The sequence below is a fragment of the Fulmarus glacialis genome, unplaced genomic scaffold (assembly GCF_000690835.1).
Source record: "Fulmarus glacialis isolate BGI_N327 unplaced genomic scaffold, ASM69083v1 scaffold26833, whole genome shotgun sequence".
NCBI lineage: Eukaryota > Metazoa > Chordata > Aves > Procellariiformes > Procellariidae > Fulmarus > Fulmarus glacialis.
In genome coordinates this window covers 53,264-74,271 of record NW_009201400.1, presented here as the reverse complement: position 1 = coordinate 74,271, position 21,008 = coordinate 53,264, and the positions used below count along the sequence as shown (strand labels likewise).

The 21,008-nt window shown below is 43.3% G+C and overlaps 1 protein-coding gene across 1 annotated transcript in view; it reads left to right on the top strand.

Annotated features, from left to right (window-relative positions):
* The first annotated feature begins 256 nt into the window (after positions 1-256).
* HOMER2 (homer homolog 2 (Drosophila)) overlaps positions 257-21,008 on the top strand; it is a 43,603-nt gene continuing 22,851 nt past the window's right edge. Inside the window, exons 1-2 of the mRNA XM_009573938.1 lie at positions 257-429; positions 9,018-9,174. Of these exons, the coding sequence (XP_009572233.1) occupies positions 257-429; positions 9,018-9,174 (330 nt within the window). The remainder of the gene's footprint in view (positions 430-9,017; positions 9,175-21,008) is intronic.

The window sequence follows — 21,008 nt, the reverse complement described above, 5'->3', positions numbered from 1 at the left end:
GGCTCTGAGGAACGCTGCCTCTTGGTTTGTTATGGTGCTCAAGGAGCTTGACGCAGTTCAGACCTGTACACTGGCTCCTTATTTCTCCTTTGTAAAACAAACCAACCAACCCCCACGGTGTTCTACCTGTGCATGAGAAAATTCATGGTGGCACAGAGCTGCAGAGCTGTGGTTTCATTCAGGTTCGATTGGGCTGCTCTGACAGCAGGAGAGGCCGATGTGGGCCTCGTGGGGGTGAGCTGAGTGTTTCCCGCACATGCGGTACTGCACACCCTGCCGTAATGAGCTCCTGCGGGGTCCCTCCTGCTCGAGCCTCCCGGCGCTGCAGCAGAGGGTCTCGCCGAGAGCTTTCCAGAGCAGCCCCTCACGTGTCAAATGCAAAGCTAGTGCGTGCCAGCGCTTCGTCCTTCCTAACACCAGCTGCATGGGGTAAATTCTGCTGCATGCATGCGGGTCGGTGAGCCAGAGCCCGGGGAGCTGTAGCAAACCCGGTGTTCCCTGGGTTTGTGGCTGGTGTGGACTGCTGGCGCTGGGCAAGCGCAGGGGGAGGCTGCTCTCCCGCTCCTGCAGACTTCTGCTCTCTACTCCAAATTTACACTTTCAATTTACAATGGCAATCTCTCGCTGAAATATGACAATACAAACATTGTGGCACAGAGGAGGCTGTGCTAAAAGCATTAACTCTACTGGAGCTGGGGCGAACCCAGAGGATGCAATTTTTAACTGATGCAGAGAAATAGGAAGGCTTTGGGGGTCTGTTTATGTGCTGATGCAGCCTCATTTGTCAACAAGAGTAGGAGAGATGCTGGGGGTAAACAGAGTACAAGTATTTTTTTCAGTTTAATAGGGTTTGAATTTATCCCTATGCAAATGGGAGGCTGTGTAAACGTTACCGGGGGTGCAAATTTATGGATTCTCTTTCAATGTCTTCTCAGGAATAATCTCTGAAATAATCAGAGTAACACAACCAGTTTCACACACACATGCCCCGACTTGTTTTCTTCTAATAAATAACCTTACTTATGGAGGATTAGTTCAGGATCCTCTCAGTTCCTGTCACTTCGGTATAAGTGTTTATTCAGAGTGTCTTGAAAGGTTAATAATTGTCTGGAGATAGCCCAAAAATAGTGTGAGCTTTTTCACTGCCCAAGTTAAGCCTTTTAATTTGTATATTGACTCCATAAAGGCATAATGGTATTGTGAGACCTTAGATGTTACAATGATTTTCATACCGAGGGCTTTTGTCCTCAAGATTTATTCTTTCGGACTTACTCAGCCGCAAATCAAAAATGAGTTTAATTAACGTCTGTGCTTTTAACAGAAAATTCCTCTTTAGCTAGTTGTTTTTTTTCTTAATTTTTTCTGTCTAAGTAACTGGAACTATTATGTTTCCTACAAATGCAGGAAGCACATTTGCTAATTACATTCTGTCTGTTGAAATAATAATGCCTGTCAAAGAAGGGAGCTAAAAAGATGGATTTTTTTTTTCTTCATGCATTTCATATATTTCTGCAGGTGAGTTGATATCTAATCTAGTATAAAGTGGGCACCAGAGAATCATGACTGTGGTTATTTGAACGAGTTGCACGACCTTGCCCTCGATTAGCGCTGCTGCCAGATTCAGCACTTCTTTTCAACCTCATCGTGAGGAATTGGTCTGCCTGCAAAATAGGAATTTCAGCAGCTGAAGAGAAGGACTTTGAGTAAATTATATTTTAAAAATAGCTGTTTCTTTCTTGTTTTCTCTTTTTTTAGGGATGGTGTAATTTCTGTCCTAGTAGTCGGAGTTTTTCAGAAGTTGTTCCCCGTACCCTTCTGTGAACTCGCAGTTCCACCCTGCAGCAGGGAACACCCCCCGGGAGCGCAGGGCTTGGCTAGCAGAGTACTGACAAATGCAGTTTAAGGTGTGTCTGCGTATTTTTCTTTATGGAGAGAAAAAAGAAGAGGAAAGACTGAGTGCAGTTGTCCCCTGCTAGCCCGGCCTATTGCTCTGGGCCAGTTCTCCCATCCCTCGTGTATATCAGATATTAAGGCCTCCCTCTTCTCTCTTCGCTCACCCTTCCTGCTCTGTATTGCTCAGGGTTGCTTCTCCATCCTTCCAAGTATTTTTTGCAATGGAAATACCTGCGTGAGGAGGACTGTTTGCATTGCAGGATAAATGGGAGCTGCCCAGGTCTGTGGAGCCGAGCCGCTCTGGGCAGACCCCCATACGGCCACCAGCGCGTGGCTGCAGGCGGGTGGTTTGCAGAGCTGGCACCTGTCCCACCTTCTTCCACATCGTGTAGGAGCAGTTGTTGAAACCACCGATACCTTCTCTCTGGTCTGTAAAGACTGTTAATTTTACAATAGTCTCTTTTGTTGAGTGGTGAATATTCAGCTGTTGATGTAGCCTTTTAAATTCACGTAGTCAAAAACTTCCCTGGGTAGAAGATCTGGTATAAAACTGCCCTGCAATGATAGCAATAGCAAAGCTACAGGGAGGAAATGAGGCGGTTTAATTTTATTTCCAGGCTTGCTACTGGCTCTGTTATCCTGAGATGCCGTCTCGCTCTCAATGGCTGTTTCCTCAGGTGTAAAATGGAGCCATTACCCACCTGCTTGCTTCACGCTGTGAGTTTTGCACCCTTGCAAGTTGAAACAGGCTCTTCACTTCTGCTGGTTGTGTACGCTGGCAGCCGGCACCAGAACCGCCTGTCGCAACTAATGAGATCTGAATGACCTGGATTAATTAGCATATGCCAATTTGGGAAGGGAGCGAGCTGCCTGCTTTCGTAATGCTGTTCCGCTGCTACCACATCTGTAAAGTGTGCAGGTTTAGCGTTCGCCTCTCCTCAGCTCTGCATATTGCCCGTGCTGACTGGGCCCAGCCTGCCGTCCTGGTCCCTGACCCCAGCCGTGAACTGGGCAGTGATGGACACTGAGGTTACACTATCTCAGGGAATTGGGCTGAGGCAGCTGAATTTGCTTTGTTTGTGGCGAGCGTAAGGGGGATGCCCTTGTCTTGACTGGAGTGCGTGTGGTGAGGCGAGGAGGGGTCCTCGGTCATCATTAAGAAGCTAATTCGTGTGGTTTTCCGCTTCCTAAAAAGATTTGATCCAAGATGGCACAAGCCTTCAATATGTAGAGGTAACAGGGTGGAGGATAGCGGACTCTCTCTTTTGCTTTGAGCAAAGGTCAGTTTTGTGTATAAACTGCAACCGGTGTGCTAATTACTATGTGTGACACCATGAACTGTAACTTCTCCCCACAGCAGTTATGTCCTTCATCAGAGGTCTGCCTTGACTTGGATTTTGGTGTTTCGGGGAGAGGGGTTCGTTGTTTTTTTAAAGTTTGAGATGTGCATGTATGAACAAGTGAGTAGTGTTACGGGTAGATGAAACAGTATTTTCACAGGTAATTTTTAGGCATCATTACTTGCCTGGACTTTCATTGAGATGAAAATTTCAAATAGGAGAAAAATCTCCATCCATGAACTCAGGGGCCATCATGCAACAGTAAAATCTAGACAGGCAAGGCAGCAGCAGCCTGGCAGGGCAGCTGCGCACCCCGAGGCATGGGGACCCCCGGTGCCGGCACTGCTGTCGGCTGAAGGGGGACATTTGGTGACTTCTGGGATCTTGGAGGAGTGACTGGAGAGCTGGCTGCTTTCAAGGGGCAGGATATATTTATTCAGTTTTGTTTGGGACCGAAAGTACGGATTTGCCTCGCTGATGTGCTCTTTGGAGCTGTGCATGCATTTTTGAGAAGTCGGAGGCACAGATAGCGCTCGGTGGCTTTGGGAGCTGGCGACGTTACCGTCCCGCTTTCGCGCCGGAGTTGAGGGCGGCTGTCAGGCGGCCCGGTGGGAGAGCCGTGCGGCTGGCCATGCCTGGGGGGGGTGGTGTGGGAATAGCACTCCTCTTTTTAGTAACGTTGCTTATTTTTGCGTTATCATAAATAAATACAACTAGCACTGCAAACTCCATTATATGTGAAGATATACATAAAGGATTAGTTCTTTTTATCGCACTGTCAGGCAGTAGTAGCGATGCTCAGTCCAAATAACTGTTGACACCAAGTTTATCATGTTGCGTTTAGCAAATAAAATTTTTTGTATCATGACCAGTGATGGGTATGTCACAATGTAGGATTTTGCGTTAGTACCTACTCTTCTTGAAAGATCCTCATTATCTAATACTTGTTATAGCAAATCACTGCAGATCTGCTGGCGCTGTCAGGTAGCATAAACCTCAGTGTGTGCATGACGCTGGCCTGTAGCAGGAAGCACCACGTTCCAAAAACTCCACGCTGACGCGCTGTCTGCAGGCATGTGCATCCTCCACCACATGGCAGCTAGATGAGGACATGTTCTTTTCAAAAATATATTTAGTCCAATTGGTAAATTAGGCAGTTAATGCAAAGCTGTCTAGTATTAGTGTGGGGAGAGCACAAATAATCCTGTCCTGTAAACTAGGAATCCTTATCCCAGAAATTTTATGTGATCTGTTAATGAAAGTTTTAGCAAAATGTGCAAATAGTGGGTTTGCCTCTGGTGGAGTACCAGAGCTCCTGTCACAAATACATTTGGTGTTCCAGATCCTACAACAAGTAAAGGAGCTGCTTTGTTCTATTTACTGCTCGGTCAGCGCGTCCACCCGATGTGCACTGGACACTTTGCACATTTAAAAGAACTTGGGTGCTGATCCCGCAGGCACCCACACGAGTCACCGTGTTGTATTTACTATGAAAAAAGATTACTTCTGTGTAGAAGTGTTCACATCATCAGTGCCTTGTTCGGAGCCGGAGCCGGCTCCACACGGCCCTGCGTGTGGCTGGGGTCCGGGCGCAGGGGCTCTCCCAGATGCCAGCTCGCCGTGCCGCGGCTCCATCGGCCACCAATACCCCACAGCCCTTACGGAGCGGGCTGCCAGTCAGCAAAGGCTCTTTACAGCTGAAGTGATTTAAATCGCTGGTTGCGCTCATGATTCAAATGATAAACAAGGAACTTTGACTTAAATAATCTGAACTTTTCCTAAGTAAGAGCTCATTCCTGTTGATTAGGAAGAGTAATATAAAACACATGGCTTGCAGCTAGTCACACACTTGTAAAATTTGGCATGGTTGTATATTAACCAGAAAGTGATACTGTATCTCACACAGCTGTGGATGCAGTTAGTTAGCTCCAGAGTCTTGGTTTTTGCTTTTCAAATTCTTCAGAAAAGGTTTATGACGTATTTCTACATTGATGGAGAATGATTTTTTTTTTTTTTTTTCCTTGAGATTTGTCACATATGACAAAAGGACGGAAATTAAAAGTCAACTAAAATGTGTAAAACCATGACTTGAAAATTGCAATCGTATTTATAAAACATGCTGGCCATCTTTAATAATTAAAAAATCTTATCAAAATGCATTTTCTGTCTTAATCTGCATTATTAAACAAAGCACTATTAGTTATAATTTAGGTCTCCATTAGCTACTTTTCAAGCAGCTTTACTCTAAACAGCGGATGTTACTGTCAAATTGATTTTTAAACAGAATTTTTTTGTTGTTTAAAGAGTATTTAACCAATCATTAACAACTTTGGTTGAAATTAATGAGATTTTAAACATTCATAAATTCTCTTTGTCTTCTGATCTACGAGTCCGCAGCCTGGCTGGCAGTGCTGCTGCTCCCTGCCTCCCCGGGCAAACGGGCAGTCTCAGGTGATGGCCAGCTTGCCGGGGCTCAAATGACGCAGCATGTGCTGCGGGAATTTCAAGTTAGCATTGCTGTTGTTTTAAGCATAAAACTTGATAAATCTCTGATAAAATGGAAAGGAAAGAAACCCTGGAAAACAAAGTCATTCCTCTATCAGTAAAGTCTTTCTTGAATGTCAAAAGTTGCAAGTGGGTAACACAGAATAATGCTTCTCAATTTGGAGCTCTCTAAGGCCGTGGTAAGTGTTTAAAAGTGTCCAATTCAGTGTTTCATTTGAAAATTGAGTGTCACAGTTTTATAGTTGCCTGTGTGTGCTTCACTGGTCAAAGCAGTTTGGGATGCAGTGAAGGAGGATATTTCCCCCCCATGTTAAAAGCTGTACCACCGGAGTTTGTCAACGCTGTTGACTCTGCCGACCCGCTGTGGTGTGAGGGGAAGCGTGGTGGCACCGGCTCCTGGTGCCGGTGGTGCTGGCTCTTGGGCTCTGCTGATGGGCTTGGGCTCCTTGGGACACGGCTGAGCGCAGACCTGCAGGTGGATTCGGCAGCAGGGCATGCGGCAGAGGCACAGCCGCAGAAACGCATCATCTTTTCTTAATTGTAACGAGCCAACACTGGGAAATCCTTCCAGGAGGTTGTGTCCTGGGGGTGCTTCGTCTGCTCCAGGGGGTCAAAAATCAGTCCTGGGGCTTTGCTGCCTTGTAGAGCCACCTGTGGCAGAAAGGTCAAAGGCATATGTGGAGAACAACCAACTGGCCCTTCCAAATTTGAGTCTTAACGAAAGGTCACTTATCTTGAATGAGTTAAAATGCTTAGGTTTACACATTGCGTTTCCTTTTATTTTTAAAATAATTTATCAACTAGCACACTATCACTGTGAGTGATAGGGCTGGTGTTTGCACCCAGGAAGACAAACTACACTTTTTTTTGGTTTAATAATGATAAGGATTAGAAACATAGTCAGGTTTTGCCTTTACTTTTTAATAAAAGCCCCACATGAATGGATAGGTGGCTATCTCAAGCCCTGAGCTTCATTATCCATTCATTTATCCACTTGGATGCATGTATACAGCTCCTGTTGACAACAGTAGCTGCTACAAGACTCCTGAAAACATGGAGATAGATAGTTTTCCCTTCATTCTACTCTTACTATCTCCAGATTTACTTTATGTGCTTATTGCTCCTGCTGCAGAGAGGCCAGGCATAGTTTTAAGTGTTTTCTGGTCTTGTTAAGATGAGTTAACAGAGTTGAAGTTATTTGTGGAATAGGTTTGCGTGGAGGAAACTTCTGAAAGTTTAGACTGTAATATATAGGTCATATTACCATTAGCAAAAACAATTAGTAGTAGAATCCACTAAAAATATAGAGCTAAGTAAAAGGCAAAATAAATTCAAAATTATTCTTCATTCAGGGAAAGTACGTCTTTTTAGGGTAAAAGAGTAAGCAGCTTGGGGGAAACTTCCCTTCCCTGCATTCCTTATTGCGAACAAACTCCATGACCTTTGTGGGCTAATCCTGTGTAATGGATGATGGAAATATTTTAAAAATGTTAGAGACCTGCCCCTTCTTTCCTCCCAGCTGAGGACAGCATTGACTTTAGCGTGTGAAATGAGAGTCAGGTTCAATGAGTTACTGATAAGGAAGAGCTGAAGCAAATGCTACTCTCTCACAGCTGTAACATGACAGTCCCATTGTAATTTCGATTTATTTCATGTAAGTATTTTACAGGGTTCAGCACAGCTGTCCATTCAGAAACCTGCGTGGCAGCCCCTGGAAAAATGTAAAACCTTGCATATGTCTTGCAAGGACAAAACCATTGTTTCATTTTCTCCTGAGGCCTTGCTGGGCTTTGCAAGCTCACTCCATCTTTCCTGAGCTAATTCTACATTTAAATCACTTCATCTGTTTGATATTCTTAAATTTACTCCCCTCTGTTTTAATTTAACTGCAATGGTCGAGGTCATGTGTGTTGTTTGATACAGTTCCTACATACAGTAACTGAAAGTGTTCTGTTCTAAAAATGCACAGGTGAATATACAAGGAGCTGAAGATTATAGAAATCTTAATAAAAACTATGGGACCAAGAATAATAAAAGAGAATTATTTATATGAAATATATGAGAGCGAGAGATCTCTCTGGCCTTTCACCTAGCTCTTTTCATTTGCTTTGTGCAAAATTCAGCCTGGCAACCTTTTCAGTTTCCATGTGGTAAACATTTTTGGGCGGTAACTCTATTGTAGTACAATTGTTTTTGAATCCTGTCATAATTCTGTCAAGTGTAACTATTCATGATACAATATTTTGTATGTGGTAAGAATATATTGAGCGGTACACTTAATATAGACCATTATATACTGTAGCTTTTAAGAATAAAAAGCATAAAAATGTATATAAAAGCACAGTAGAGCTTGATTTGCAGTTCACTTTTACTTCTAAACTTGGATTAAAGGTATAGTTGGAAGTGGATTTAGTTTTATGGCCTTTAAATAAGTCTTAATTCTGATCTTCAACCTAGATGATTTTGTGTGTATCACATTTTGTTCTTTTGGTCCTGCATCTCCTCTGCTTTTACGTGTGATTTGCATTGTCACGTGTTGAAGGTAGAACAAAACCCCTCCACTGCGTGCACAATGCTCTTGATGAGAAAAAGCATCCGAGGAGGGCTGGTGTTTAGGAACGGGGTGTCAGGGGCGGTACGTCATCCACTGAAAGGCAACGTGTATCAACACAGTGTTTTGCTTGTGTTTCTTTTCCCCCTTGCTCCCCAGGGTGATTGGCTGGTTTTGCATCTGATGAAATTTTCATGCACATCCACAGAACAGTGGGATTCTAAGGATAGAGATTAATATTTCAGTAATTATACCGTGCCTGTAGGTCGCTGGAGTCCTTGGTGCATCCACAGAGGAACCCGGCTGTAGGTAGCGGTTCACAGGAATGCGCGGCAGGAGGAAATCCAGCCATGGGGGGGCTGCTTGTTGCTTTTGGCAAAATATGTGGATGGGGAAGGAAAGAATGCATGTGAGTGTCCTTTCCTGGAAATAAATATTTTGAGGAAAAGGTGGGTGCCGAGTTAATACAACATGGGGAGAAAAATGCCGATTGCTTCCTGGGCTACAGCAGTAACTTTAGGGCGCTGAATGTCACTTAGCGATGCCAAGGAGAGGTACCCAAGGCTGGATCGTGGCTCGGCAGCGTCACTGCTCTGCCTTTGCACTTGGGGGATTGCCAGGCGCTCTCTGTCTTGTGCTTTCAACATGCCTGGTCAAGGCTGGGCTTCTGGGACATTTCATCTTCCACAGACTCATGCATCCATTTCTCCTGTCCCTCCCTATTCCAGAGAACAGCCCATCTTCACCACCAGAGCCCATGTCTTCCAAATTGACCCCAGCACGAAGAAGAACTGGGTTCCCGCAAGCAAGCAGGCTGTAACTGTTTCCTACTTCTATGACAGCACGAGAAACAGCTATCGGATTATCAGTGTGGATGGAGCCAAGGTAGGAGGCTGATGGTACCCCGGCGTGTTTGCTGTGCTGAGAGGATCGTGACTGTCAGCCCTGGCTGAAGATAGACATAGATGGGCTACATTAAGCACTTAAGTTCATAAATACTAACTTTTTTATATAATCCATTATGGACACTTGTAGTGATAATTGGAAAAACACAGAGCACCTTAAAAGTGATTTTGCCAAACTTAATTGATTTTATCTCTGACTAAAGTTTGACTTCACGATCTTAATGAGCCAAGAGTTTTACGTGTCCAAATTGAGTCTGTAGCACAGTATCTAAACCCATCATCCATATTAGGTAGATAAGGCTGAGGCCTTTTTGGTGAAAAAATGTTCTTTTTAAAGGGAATGAGGAGAATGATATGTGCAGACTAGAGCTTTTAATGTTAATGCCAACTGCATATTCACTTTTGCCTGGTTGAACTGTTTGTGGGTTAGCACTTAATTTTCTTCAGCTTTTGCACTGGAGTTCATCAGCCTTAGGTGACAAATTAGGCATGAAGACTTTCCCCCCCACACTGTTTTTCTTATTTTGTTTTGCATTACCAGATAGTGTGCTGAAGTATTTCCTGTAAGAATCCCAATCAGTCGGATTGAACGGGTTGCTCAGACAATTGTTTTTATTACGTACTAGATTTATCCCTCTGGTTAGTCCCTCCAAATTAACTTGTAAGGTGACCGCTTTCCCCTAGCAGACCCCAGTCAGAGGTATAAGTTAAAACATTTCACTCATGTATAAAAATCATCGGTCATTTCTGTCAAAGCACAAACCACAGGGTAATGAGACAAGTTTACAGCCTTTTTATCTGTGTTCTGTTTGGATGAGGATGTTAAAATATCACTGTCCTGGGAGAGAGAGATCACAGAAATCATCCCTTAATAAAGCTTTTCTATTTGTCATGCCTATTTCACATACTTGTTTTTCCAAACATCTCCTGTGCTATATTTGGTTATATATTGGCTTATAAATCAGCCATACTGCCTGCTTAAATTGATGGTAATGTTTCATTGACATCGGTACAGCGTTAATATATCACCCACCATCATCACACTGTTTGTGCCAGTGTGTTCATTTCCAGAAACGCCAGCTAACCGCCCCGGCTGCCTCGGTTTGCAGTCGGCGCACACAACCCCTGCAACTTGCTGGGGAAAGCTGAGCCCCCCAAAATTTACTTACACCCCAGGGATACTCCTGCTCCTGCTCGGGCGAAGCTGGTGCTGGTGGTAGTGGGCTGTTGGCTTTACAAACTCAGGCGAGCGTGACTTCCAAGCCAAAACTGCTGTACTCGCAGCAGTGGGTCGCTTGATTTGTGGATGTGCATGCATGCATTAAGACCAATTAACGAAAAGAAAGTAATTACTGTATGTGGCAGGGGGAAGCTGCAGGGGCAGCGTATGCCCACAGCCAGAGGTCCTGCCCAGAACTGCAAAGTGTGTGCTGAGAACAAGATGGGCATCCAAGCTTTGCTTTGTAATCTGCCCAAAAGACATTCAGAAGGAACCACCCCCCTGTTGTAGCATGTCCAAGAAGGAGGTGAGCTTTCCATGATTAAAATTCTCCCCTGGGGCTTCCCGAGCAAGAATCAATTGCTGGCCACATGAATTATTCCTCTTGTATTGAACCTTTGTTGATTAAGGAACAGGTCGAGAAGAGATGCTGCCTTCATGCTCACTTCTGGAGAGTCCCCAGTTACCCTGCCTGTCCATTTTAGGAGTGCCGATTTGGAAAAAGAAGGGTGTTTATACCCAAATAAGTTAAAAGTTGCTTTTCTCCCTCAAACAACTATTGTTTAGTGTTTTGACCTACTTTTCTAGTCAAAAATGAAGCTGGGTAGGACTGTGAGGAAGAATATAGACAGCATCGGTTGGTGTTGTCCTGCTTTCTGTACATTTCTCTTATTAGAATAGTCTTCCACGTGTTGGCAAATACCAGATGGATTAGCATCACAGCATCACTGTGGGCAGAAGCTATCTCTGTTTTAAAGACAAAAAATCTGAAGCTCAAGTAAATTAAGGGACTTGGCCCTAGAAGGAAGATGGTCATGAAGGACGTGTGTCTCTTGCAATTCTCCATCCTTGTCTGAACTGCAAAGGGGCTGTTCTAACAGTTTATTTTAGACAAACATATACGATGAACATTGGCTTGCAGAGAAATCTCACTTAAATCGAACTTGTATGCAGCTGTTGGATTAATTTTGGTTTTTTTTTTTACCTTACGTTGACATTACATAGTAACAATAAAAATATTTTAAAGTGATCAAGAATACAGAGCACTTCACTTAAACATTGTTCGTTACCCGGTTGCCTAAGCTTTATTTTACTTTTAGCATTCAATGTATCACTCTGGGCAGCGTGTTGAATCGCAAGTATGCGGAGTGACGTAGGGCTGCTGAAACCCGTTAGCGCTGCTGTCGTGCAGAACATTGGGGCGGGCTGCGTAACGTCAACCTGAGGAGTATTTAGTTTCTCCTGGTGCACCACCAGCCCGATGGGCTGTGATTCTCGCAGGAGTGGCTTCCTCAGGCTGCTGCTGCTGTCCCTGAAGGTCCGGGCCCTCCGCAGTCCCCTGTCCTTCAGCCCCATCCTCTCTTCTCCCAGCAGGCGTAGCCTGTCCCCTTCTCCTTCCTGGCAGGTCCCTGTCCCTCACCCCCAAACCCTGGGGCGCAGGAGGTGAGGAGGGGTGCCGCAGGGCAGAGGGGAGCGGGAGGATTTAGGAGTGGCCTGAAGGGGGGGGTTAGGGGAACCGCTGAGCCTGTGCGTTCAAAGGCGTAAATATTGGGAACTCATTTTGTGAGCACGGCTGGCAGAGGAGTGGGGGAGTTGCTTGGCTGTGCTGCCTGGCACAGCAGGACGCTGCCTTCAGGTCCTTACCCGTTTGCCAAGCGGTGGGGAAGGACAGAAGGGCCTGGCTGGTACATGCGGCGGTGGTGAGGACGGACATTGCGGCAAAGAGGAAAATGGGACAGAAAGGGAGTAGGGTAAAGGTAGGGAGCAGAGTGAAGTCAAGGGAGCTTAGCTCTTCCCTTGCAGAGGGATATGCAAGAGGCTCATCCTGAAAACCAGGAGTCCAATATGATGGAGGGCAGCCAGGCAAGAGCGTACGCCTTCCAGAGCCAGGATTCTTCCAAATCCTCCCAGGCCAACGACAAAAAAACCCACTGAAATGCCCGGGGAGTCAAGCACTGAAAAGTGGAGACCCTAGATTCCACACAGCTTGTACCACTTTAATTCCTCGTGTTTGCAAAGCTAGAAGAGAACAGGTATTACAATTCCTGCGTCTTTCACAGAAAAACAGGTGCTGTGGACAGTAGCTTACAATTTATAGCAAAAGATTTCAAGATACCATACAAGTATGCACTGGATGATCTTAACCAAGATACCATTACCAAACAAGGGAATAGATTAGTATATCTTTTAATTACCTTATAATTGACTTGTATGTTGTCGAGAAAGTAATTTCATCATGATGTTTTAAGAAGTTTCTAGCCAGAGGCTGTTTAAACTGCAGCATAATGAATGCTGGAGGAAATGATACAGTAAAATGCAAGGGCACACGCTGATTCAGAGTTAATGAGGCAGGCAAGAGACTTCACCATATGAAAGTGCCCAGGGTTGTGGGCAAAAGTCAACCCTGTTGAAAAATGACAAAATACGGTGATGATGCAGGGAGAACATGAACTCGCAAGTGCCCGGTTGCTGTGTAGTGTGTGGGGAAAGCGACACACAGGGCTCCTCATTAAAAGTGACCTACATTATTCTGCCTTTTAGAGGCGAAAAGAAAGTTTGAAAGCATGAAAATTACTCAGACCGATATCCATCGTCACTCTCTGGAGTAATGCTCTGGTAGTGCCCTGGTTGGTGGGTTTGTTTATTTTTTATAAATTGGAAATATGTGTTATCCAAACAATATAGACAAGGGGGGAAGGACAAGAAACTTGTTTCTGTGTAGAATTTGAGAAGGAAATACAATCCCTCAGAAACAACCTTCTGTCCTCATTTTCAAATGTTCAGATGTTATATTTCTACAGAACTTGTGATTGCAAGAGCATCATTTTCATCTTTTGAGAAATAAGTGGTTAATGAGGAACATAAAGCTATCTTAAAAATTAATAGCCAGCAATAAAGTGTATAGTGAGACATTCTGAGATGGCAGCAGCAAAGAAAAGTGACACAGCAAGAGTCATCTCAGATGCCAGTCCTAAGTTGTCTCTGTGAGATGCTTAAACAGATGACTAGAAAAAATTAAAATCAGGGTTAAAAAGATGAATAGATTGCAAGAGTAATTTTGGTAAATACATGAAACAGAAACAAAGACTTTGTGTTTCAGAGGAAAAAAAAGTCGGCTGACACATTCCCAGTTGCTAGATCATTTAAGAGAGTTTATTACCTAACAATTACCTTGAATATTGAAGATCAGCAGCTAAGTTGGGCATAAGTGTGAGAAAGTATTGAAGAGAGAACCAGAAAAATTGCTGTGCTGGGAAAGCAAAATCAGTGGGTCTATTTCTGAAGTAAATTGCAATTAGTAAGAATAAGAATATGGCCCAAATTTTGCCAATCAGTATTCACATAATGTACCCCAAAGTGAATACAGTACATTATATAGTATGATGAAGCTGTTTGGTTGGCGTATATGCCCTTATAATGGGATCTATCAGTGAGTGTCACAGCAAGAATGGACGGTATGATTTCCAGAGCAGAATGAAGCTAGCAGGGACAGAGCCCCAGCAGCATGTGGTAGCAGGTATTTAGGGAGGTAAGAAGGGATGATATGTAAATCTGCTAATATTTGATATATTTCTGGCTTTCTCAGTTCCTGTACCAATCCTAATTGCTACCTAATTTAATAGCTGCCCACCTTTTTATGACCATGCTTTTTTTGTTCTCACGACTGGAGACAGGTGTCCTCAGCACACGGGGAGGGAATTCAGAGTTCTTCCAGTGCTGTGTTCAGAGACTCAAAACAAGTTATTTTCTTTGCCCATGGAAATGGAATTATTTTAAGACGCAGTTGTTAAAAATATCCTAGAATATTTTGCCAAAAGGTGACTCTTAGATTTAAGAAGCTTTCCTTTCACAGGAAAAAAAATTGCAGGGTATGGTAGCACAGATGAAATTCCTTCATCTGGCTAGTTCTTTATGTTCTTTTTTTTCTTTCATTGACGTAAATTCAGCCATTAAACCAATAGCAACTCTTTCTCGGGAAAAACCTACCAAGTAATTTAGATATTACAAAATTTTTGGCACTGAATTAAAAAAAGGCTTCTGGCAATGCATACCTCGCCAGGGGCCTGCGTTGGCGTGGCAGCGTTTAACTGTGCCTCTAAGACCTCATGGGTCTGATTTGCGATAACGTGTAGCAGAAACGATCACAGCATCGCCTTCCCTGTTGGCATTCAGAGTATCAGTGTGTTCACCTGACCCTGTGCTTGATGAATTAGGTGGATTGAAGTACCATGTTTTGTATTTTTAAAATACCTAAGTTTTTTAAAATACCTAAGTTTTTTAAAATACCTAAGTTTTTTAACTACCTAAATTTTCAGGTTTAATACTTTTGTAGTGAAATGATCAGAGGATGTTTTACAGCCTTGAGTAGTCAAAGATAAGGGGATGTGAAAGTACATGAAAAGTGACCTTACGAAGTGTTGCCTTTTTTTTTAACGTGTGTAGAGAAATCCTGAATTAAATGCTGTGGTTTTGAAAGGTGTGGGTGTTTTGTCAAAGGGATGGAGATTCTTTTATTTCCAGTTTTGCCTGCCCCGCTGTGTGCGTCCCGGAGGACGCTGTGCCGCTGGGGTCCGAGCCGGCTGCCCTGTGCCTGCTGAAATGCCGAGAGGCCCCGCTCCTCGCCCTGAAGATTATTTTGCTGACTGCAGCACTGGCAGGACTATGATTTCCAGAGAGCCCCTGCTGGTAAAATCTGATTAAACTAACAGAAAATATTTTTTATTCCAGCTACTCAAAGCTTTTTTTACTGCTGGGTAAATGAGATGGATATTTCTTTTTTTTCAAAACTTTTTCTGCCGTGCTCTTTTTTGCCCTTCACGCCGTTTCTCCCTGGGATGGAGTGGGAAATCTCTCCTTTTCTGGTCGTCCCAGAAAGAGTGCCAACCATAAAACAGGGGCCTGGGGGGAGCATGAGCTCAATATTACTTATACTTCTGACACTGAGAACCAACACGGAAAGGACCTTTCATCAGAAGGGCAGTGTGTGACACTTGTTACTGTTTGAAGAGCCCAAAAGACATATCCCAGCTTAAGGGTGACGCCACATTAGGGTAAGCCGGTGGAAAGGTGACCAGGTTTTGACCTCTGGAGGTCTGAGCTGACTGGTCTGGTATTCCTGCACTCTTGTCCATACCTGTCCACAGAAGAAACTTTCATATGCCATAAGAAAAGATTTCCAGTACTGGTCTGGCTGATTACTGTAATACAGAAATTTGAGCATACTTGATGGCCTTCATCTTCTCTTTATCATAGTATGTTAAGTATTTCATGAACTATTGAGCTAATCTCAAGACGATTATTAGCACTGGAGATGATACGGGAGCCATAAAAGAGTAATTCCAACAAATGGAACTAATTAACCCCCCACATAACAGACATCTTTTGAAATACAAAAACATGATATAAAATATAATTTTAATGCATAATCCTGTCTTCCAGTGTGCACAGTTTGTGTGTATGTTATAATAAACATCGCGTTGCTTTTCTGCTAGCGAGATGACTATTAAGTAAAAACATTAGTTGTGGTTTTATGATCTTTATATATGCATCATATAATAGATAAGTACTTTACTGTTGAGACAGAGCAACTATAATAATATCAGCGTGTGTATATTGTGAATCCATACTAGAGCCTTTAAAATAATTTGATTGCCATTTAATCACTCTCATCAGATGAGTTTGCTTTGTAAGGCAGCTGCAGTGTGGACTTTTCCCGATTCAGACTTCCCAGCCTCTGCTGGAGGACGATGCTCGTCTGCCGGAGACATGTTCTAGTACCAATTGTACTAAACAAAGTACTTTGTAAAAGATGCCTGAAGAGTCTCTAGCTGCTTTTTGCAGTCCCGTTTGGGCTTGTTGTTGCTGTAAATAATGAAGCTGGATTGGGCTGCTCTCTGAGAGGCAGCTGCTCCTTTTGTAGAGTTGTTCTTCTTCATTTTGTATGATGAGCAGATTAAGAGCAGAACATCTATCCTGCCCTGAGACTAGTGCATCAGCCTAACCTAAGCTGGAACCGGTCTCTCGCTCAGACAGTGAAACAACTTGCAGTAAATAATTAATATTTTTAATAGCTATTTCCTCACTTCATTTAAAGATGTTAGAATTGTGGTGATGCAACTTCCAGACTTTTTAGCATCACTTTGAATGATTCAGGGGGAACTCTCAGTTCAAGAAAAACTTGCCACCAGTGGGTGATGCTGGTGCCTCCTAGGCAGAGGTTGCGGCTCCGGTGAAGGCTGGGGTGCGGGCGCCGGGTCAGCAGCAGCCCTGCAGCCGGGGTGCGGGTGTAGCGGTAAGAGGGTGGCAGGGTCTGCGTGGGGTGGCGGGTTGGGCACCTCGAAGGTGCGGGGTGTGCCCAAAGTGTTATGTTCCAAAGGGGTCCTGTGGAGACATAAATCATTTGGCCTGTGGAGTATCAAAGAGAAACGTGAATGTTGGCGTTAATGGAAGTTGAAGCAGGGCAGATGCAAATAGAAAATGAAATGCACATTTTAAAACGAGGATCAGTATCTGTGTGGGGTGAGCACACTGAGGTGTGGGCTGGATCCTTCTGCTACATAGACCATGACTTCACATTCTTCTCAAAGACATCTTTGAAATAAGAGTGAATGAAATTAAGGAAAATACAGTCCCCGATGATCTTAAAATATTTGTGTTGTCTATGTTTGTGATGTACTTGGCTTGACTAAAGTTACTTGAGTTTTTATTTCTCTCTAGACTTTAAAATAACTTGAAAACATTTTCTTTGGAATTTGGTGATGAAGAAATAAAGCATAAAGGAGAAGCAGAGCTGTCAGCCAAGGATGAGACTAGCCACTTGCATCATCCTTTATTTGCTTAAGGTGTTATCAAGTATTCAGAAATTCAGGCTGAGGGGAGGTGCAGGATTTAATAATTGGGAGGATAGTACATTGCCTGGAGTTGTGTCTGCAGGAGAATTTTCAACAGTTGCCAAGACTGGTTTAGATAGGCAGAGCTAGTAACGTTGGGTGCGCTTGTGTGGACAGGTCCTTGAGTGTTCAGAGGATAAAAAAAAATACTGTTAGGGCTTAACTGCAATGGTAATTTCAGAATTGCTGATACTGGTGGAGATGAGCTGGGAATGGAAGGAAAAATTAAAAATGTTTGCACAAACAAGACCTGGGGCTTCAGGTGAAAGAGAGCTTGTCAAAAGCTGAGAAATGGAGAAAAGGAAATGCCAGGAAATTCGGTGGGTCCCTTGAGACTGCATCAACCAGAAATCATCTGCTGAGGATGTGTTTTGGTTTTAAAAAAAAAAGTCTAGAGCTGTAGAACTTCTATCACTTAAGTGTTTCTATATTAGTGTCTTTCCAAGTTATTAACTTTGAAATGTGAAAAATCCTCTGTTCAATGTCTGGATTATTTCTGGAAGTAAATCCTTCAGAAGCCGGTTAGTAAGCTTAGGAGAAAAGATAACAATGTGCTGGCAACAGCTGTATCCTCGACAGAAGAACAGAAGCACATCTGCCACTGTTTGATCCTATCTGGCTCATTTTTCTGCTTATATGTACAGTGTGTGCATGTGTCACTAGCTCTGGAAAGACCACACGCAACTGAAGCCAGGAGATTGCAGAAACCTTTGCAGAAACACAATTTGCTACTCTTTAAAAAGAAAGAAAAAAAAAAAAAGGAAAAGATAAAAATCCATGCTAGAGGATTTCTTGCTGCACCGCTTACTGGCAAGTAGGGAAACTTTGGTCTGGGTAGATTTTTCCTTTTTAAAACCTCCCCATAAAATTTCTCGGAAAAGCTCTGTTAAAGAAAGTGTTTCAGCGTGTAACTGCCTCACACAGAGTTGTTTCTGATCACCAGATTCGAGTATGAATGTGGCATCTGAACGTGCCAGAGAGGTTAATTAAACCATGTGATGTTACTGTAAAGAAACCTGGAATCAAGCGAAGGATGCCTGGTTTAAGTCGTGGTCCTTGAACTTAGCAAAACTTTTGAAGAATCTTGAACAAATTTTTTGGTGAAAGTAATCCACGCCTGTAGTTAGGTGAAAATTGAGAAAAAATTCAAAGTTTTTAGTAACATCATCAACACAGGCACAACGTGGTAGAGTTTACAGATGCTTTCCCTCATCTTTTTGGTTTCATTAGCTGATCAAAGCAAAACCTGTGGGATGAGACCAAAATAAGCAAATTTATAGATGGTACAAACTTCCATACCTGCTCACCAGACTCCAGGGAGCACAGTGATGCTCAGCTTGCTTGCGGGTTTTGCATTGTGCTGCCTTTTTCTTCCAAAAGAAATTACAAGGGGGCTGAGGAACCTTGTGCCCCAAGGTGAGCTGAGCACATGCTCCATCCCCTCGAGCTTTCCGCAGCCTCCTCCCAGGGTGTTAGGGACTTCAAGAACTGCAATAAATGCAGCACTGGTTAGCTGTTGGTTTCCTAATCTGGGATTTTCACTCCCTCTTTTTTTAAGTTCAGCTACTGAAAGTAATAAAGAATAATTCCTATAAGCTGTGCTTTATGAAACTCTAAGGATTGCTTGTCCACTGGAACAGTTATATAAACTATTTGTTCCCTTCTCCCCCCCCGCTGTAGTGCCAGAGGTATCTAATACTTGGAAATCCCTGTTTGGAGAGTTCATGTATCAGATGTGCTAATCAAGGAATGCCAGATGGAGTTTATAAATAAACTACACTGCATTGTGTATTCTTAAAATTTGAGCATCAAACATAATTCAAGGCAATATTTTCCTAGCTTTACAAAAAAAACCCAAACATCACTTCTTTCTTGATTCTGGATTGTGAAGTTGCATCCAATGGCACGGTGGTTCTTAGATAGAAAATGAGGAATAGTATAAATGACTGTCAATCATTAAATACTAGCTGAAGTCCAAAGCTGATTCTCCCTGAGGAGTGAACAAGACGATCACATGAGCCCCAGCTAACCTCCACCTAGCTTTGTTTTCTGACAGCAAAATAAGGGATGAGGCATTTCTGAGGACGCAGAAGGATTGGTATTTTATATTATCTCATAGATACCTTGTGTCTTCAGTTATGTTAGTGTATTGCTCCTAAGTGTTGCTAGACCTGGTTGCCCTTGATTTTCATCTAACAGTGACCACTTCAAGGTGCTTTGGAAGATGCCAAGTTGATCCTGTCATCTCCTAAAAATAATGTACCTGCCCTTGGCCATTCCTCATGCTGAGGGACGGTTTTTTCCAGATTTTAGAGAGGAAGTGGTAAGCTATCCCATTGCTGGGGTGTGTAGTTTTTTAAAGAGTAGAGGAGTCTAATGATGCCACGTGGCCATGCCATTTCTGACCGCTGCAAAGGGACCTTCAGGCTTAAGTTAAGCTGTTGTCATACAGCTTGAAGGATGCAGAAAATGATCAGTGCTTAAATGATTCAGAGACAAAGACTATATGCTTTTATTAAATCCTCTAAAGCGTGAATGTGATATAACTGGGGGGGTTAATTGTATCTAATTGTAGATAATGCAGCCTTCTCCGTCACTCCAATTTTAGTCACTAGAAAAAAAATAAAGTGTCCACTGTATTCTTCTCCCTGTCTCTGATAAGCTAGAAATCTTATTTCTTATGTGAAAATAACACACAAGCATCTTGGTTTATATATTTTGTAAAATGTTGCATGAAATTCCTGGGTAACAATTTGTTCCAGCGTAGAGGGTTTGAAAATCCTTGCTGTAGATTTTCTGCATGAAACAGCTGCTGGTGCTCTGAATCGTGTGGGTGGGTGGATGTGTGTGCTGTGCCTAAAAGGAGAAAAATTCTAGTCAGATGTCAAAGCAAAAATAGGAGATTTTAGAGATTTAGACTGGGTGGAGGAGGTGGGAAGCCAACCCTGCAGAGATGTTAATTACCTTGGGAAGAAAAAGAGCGCAGTGGAGTAGGTGTAGCAGGAGTTTCACTTAGTAGAATTCACATAATCATGAACCCACTTTTGTTGCATTTAGACAGGTTCTCAGTGAGGGCTTTACAACAGAAATATTTTACCAGAGGAAAAACAGTTATTAGTCTTTTTATTGGAGAGGGGGCTATTTTTACATCTCTTTTCATGAAGGAGGACAAGAGCTGTGTGGGTTTTGTTTGATTTGTTGGCTTTTGGGGTTAAAAATGAACCTCATCATTCATTGAATTATCCTGGGGATGCAAGGTGATGCAAGGAAAAATAAGCGATGTGCAACTGTAGAAATGGCTCTTTTCCCCACAAAGCAAGCGTCAGCAGCAGCACGTGAGATACTTTATCCATAAAAGGTGAATCTCCTCCCTGCAGAGGGAGCTCAGGTTGGGAAGTAAACGCTTCGGACTGCAGCACGTCCTTTGCAGCTTGCGAGGTGTCCTGGCATCTTCCTCTTTGCAGAGTGCGGATGAATCACTGCGGTTCCCCTTCCTCTCCTGCCTCCTACAGAAATACATGATGTAGTTATGGAAGCTTTTGGAGTCCATCAATGGGCGAAATAACTACTGTCCTGGTTAAGTGTGTAGAACAGTAATTCTTGAAAAGCAGTGGCTGGCCAGGCTTACTGTCACTGTAGGGATAAAGTGATGGGTACCCGGGGCAAGAGTCTGGTGGTAGATGTCCGGCCAAGTGTTGCCTACCC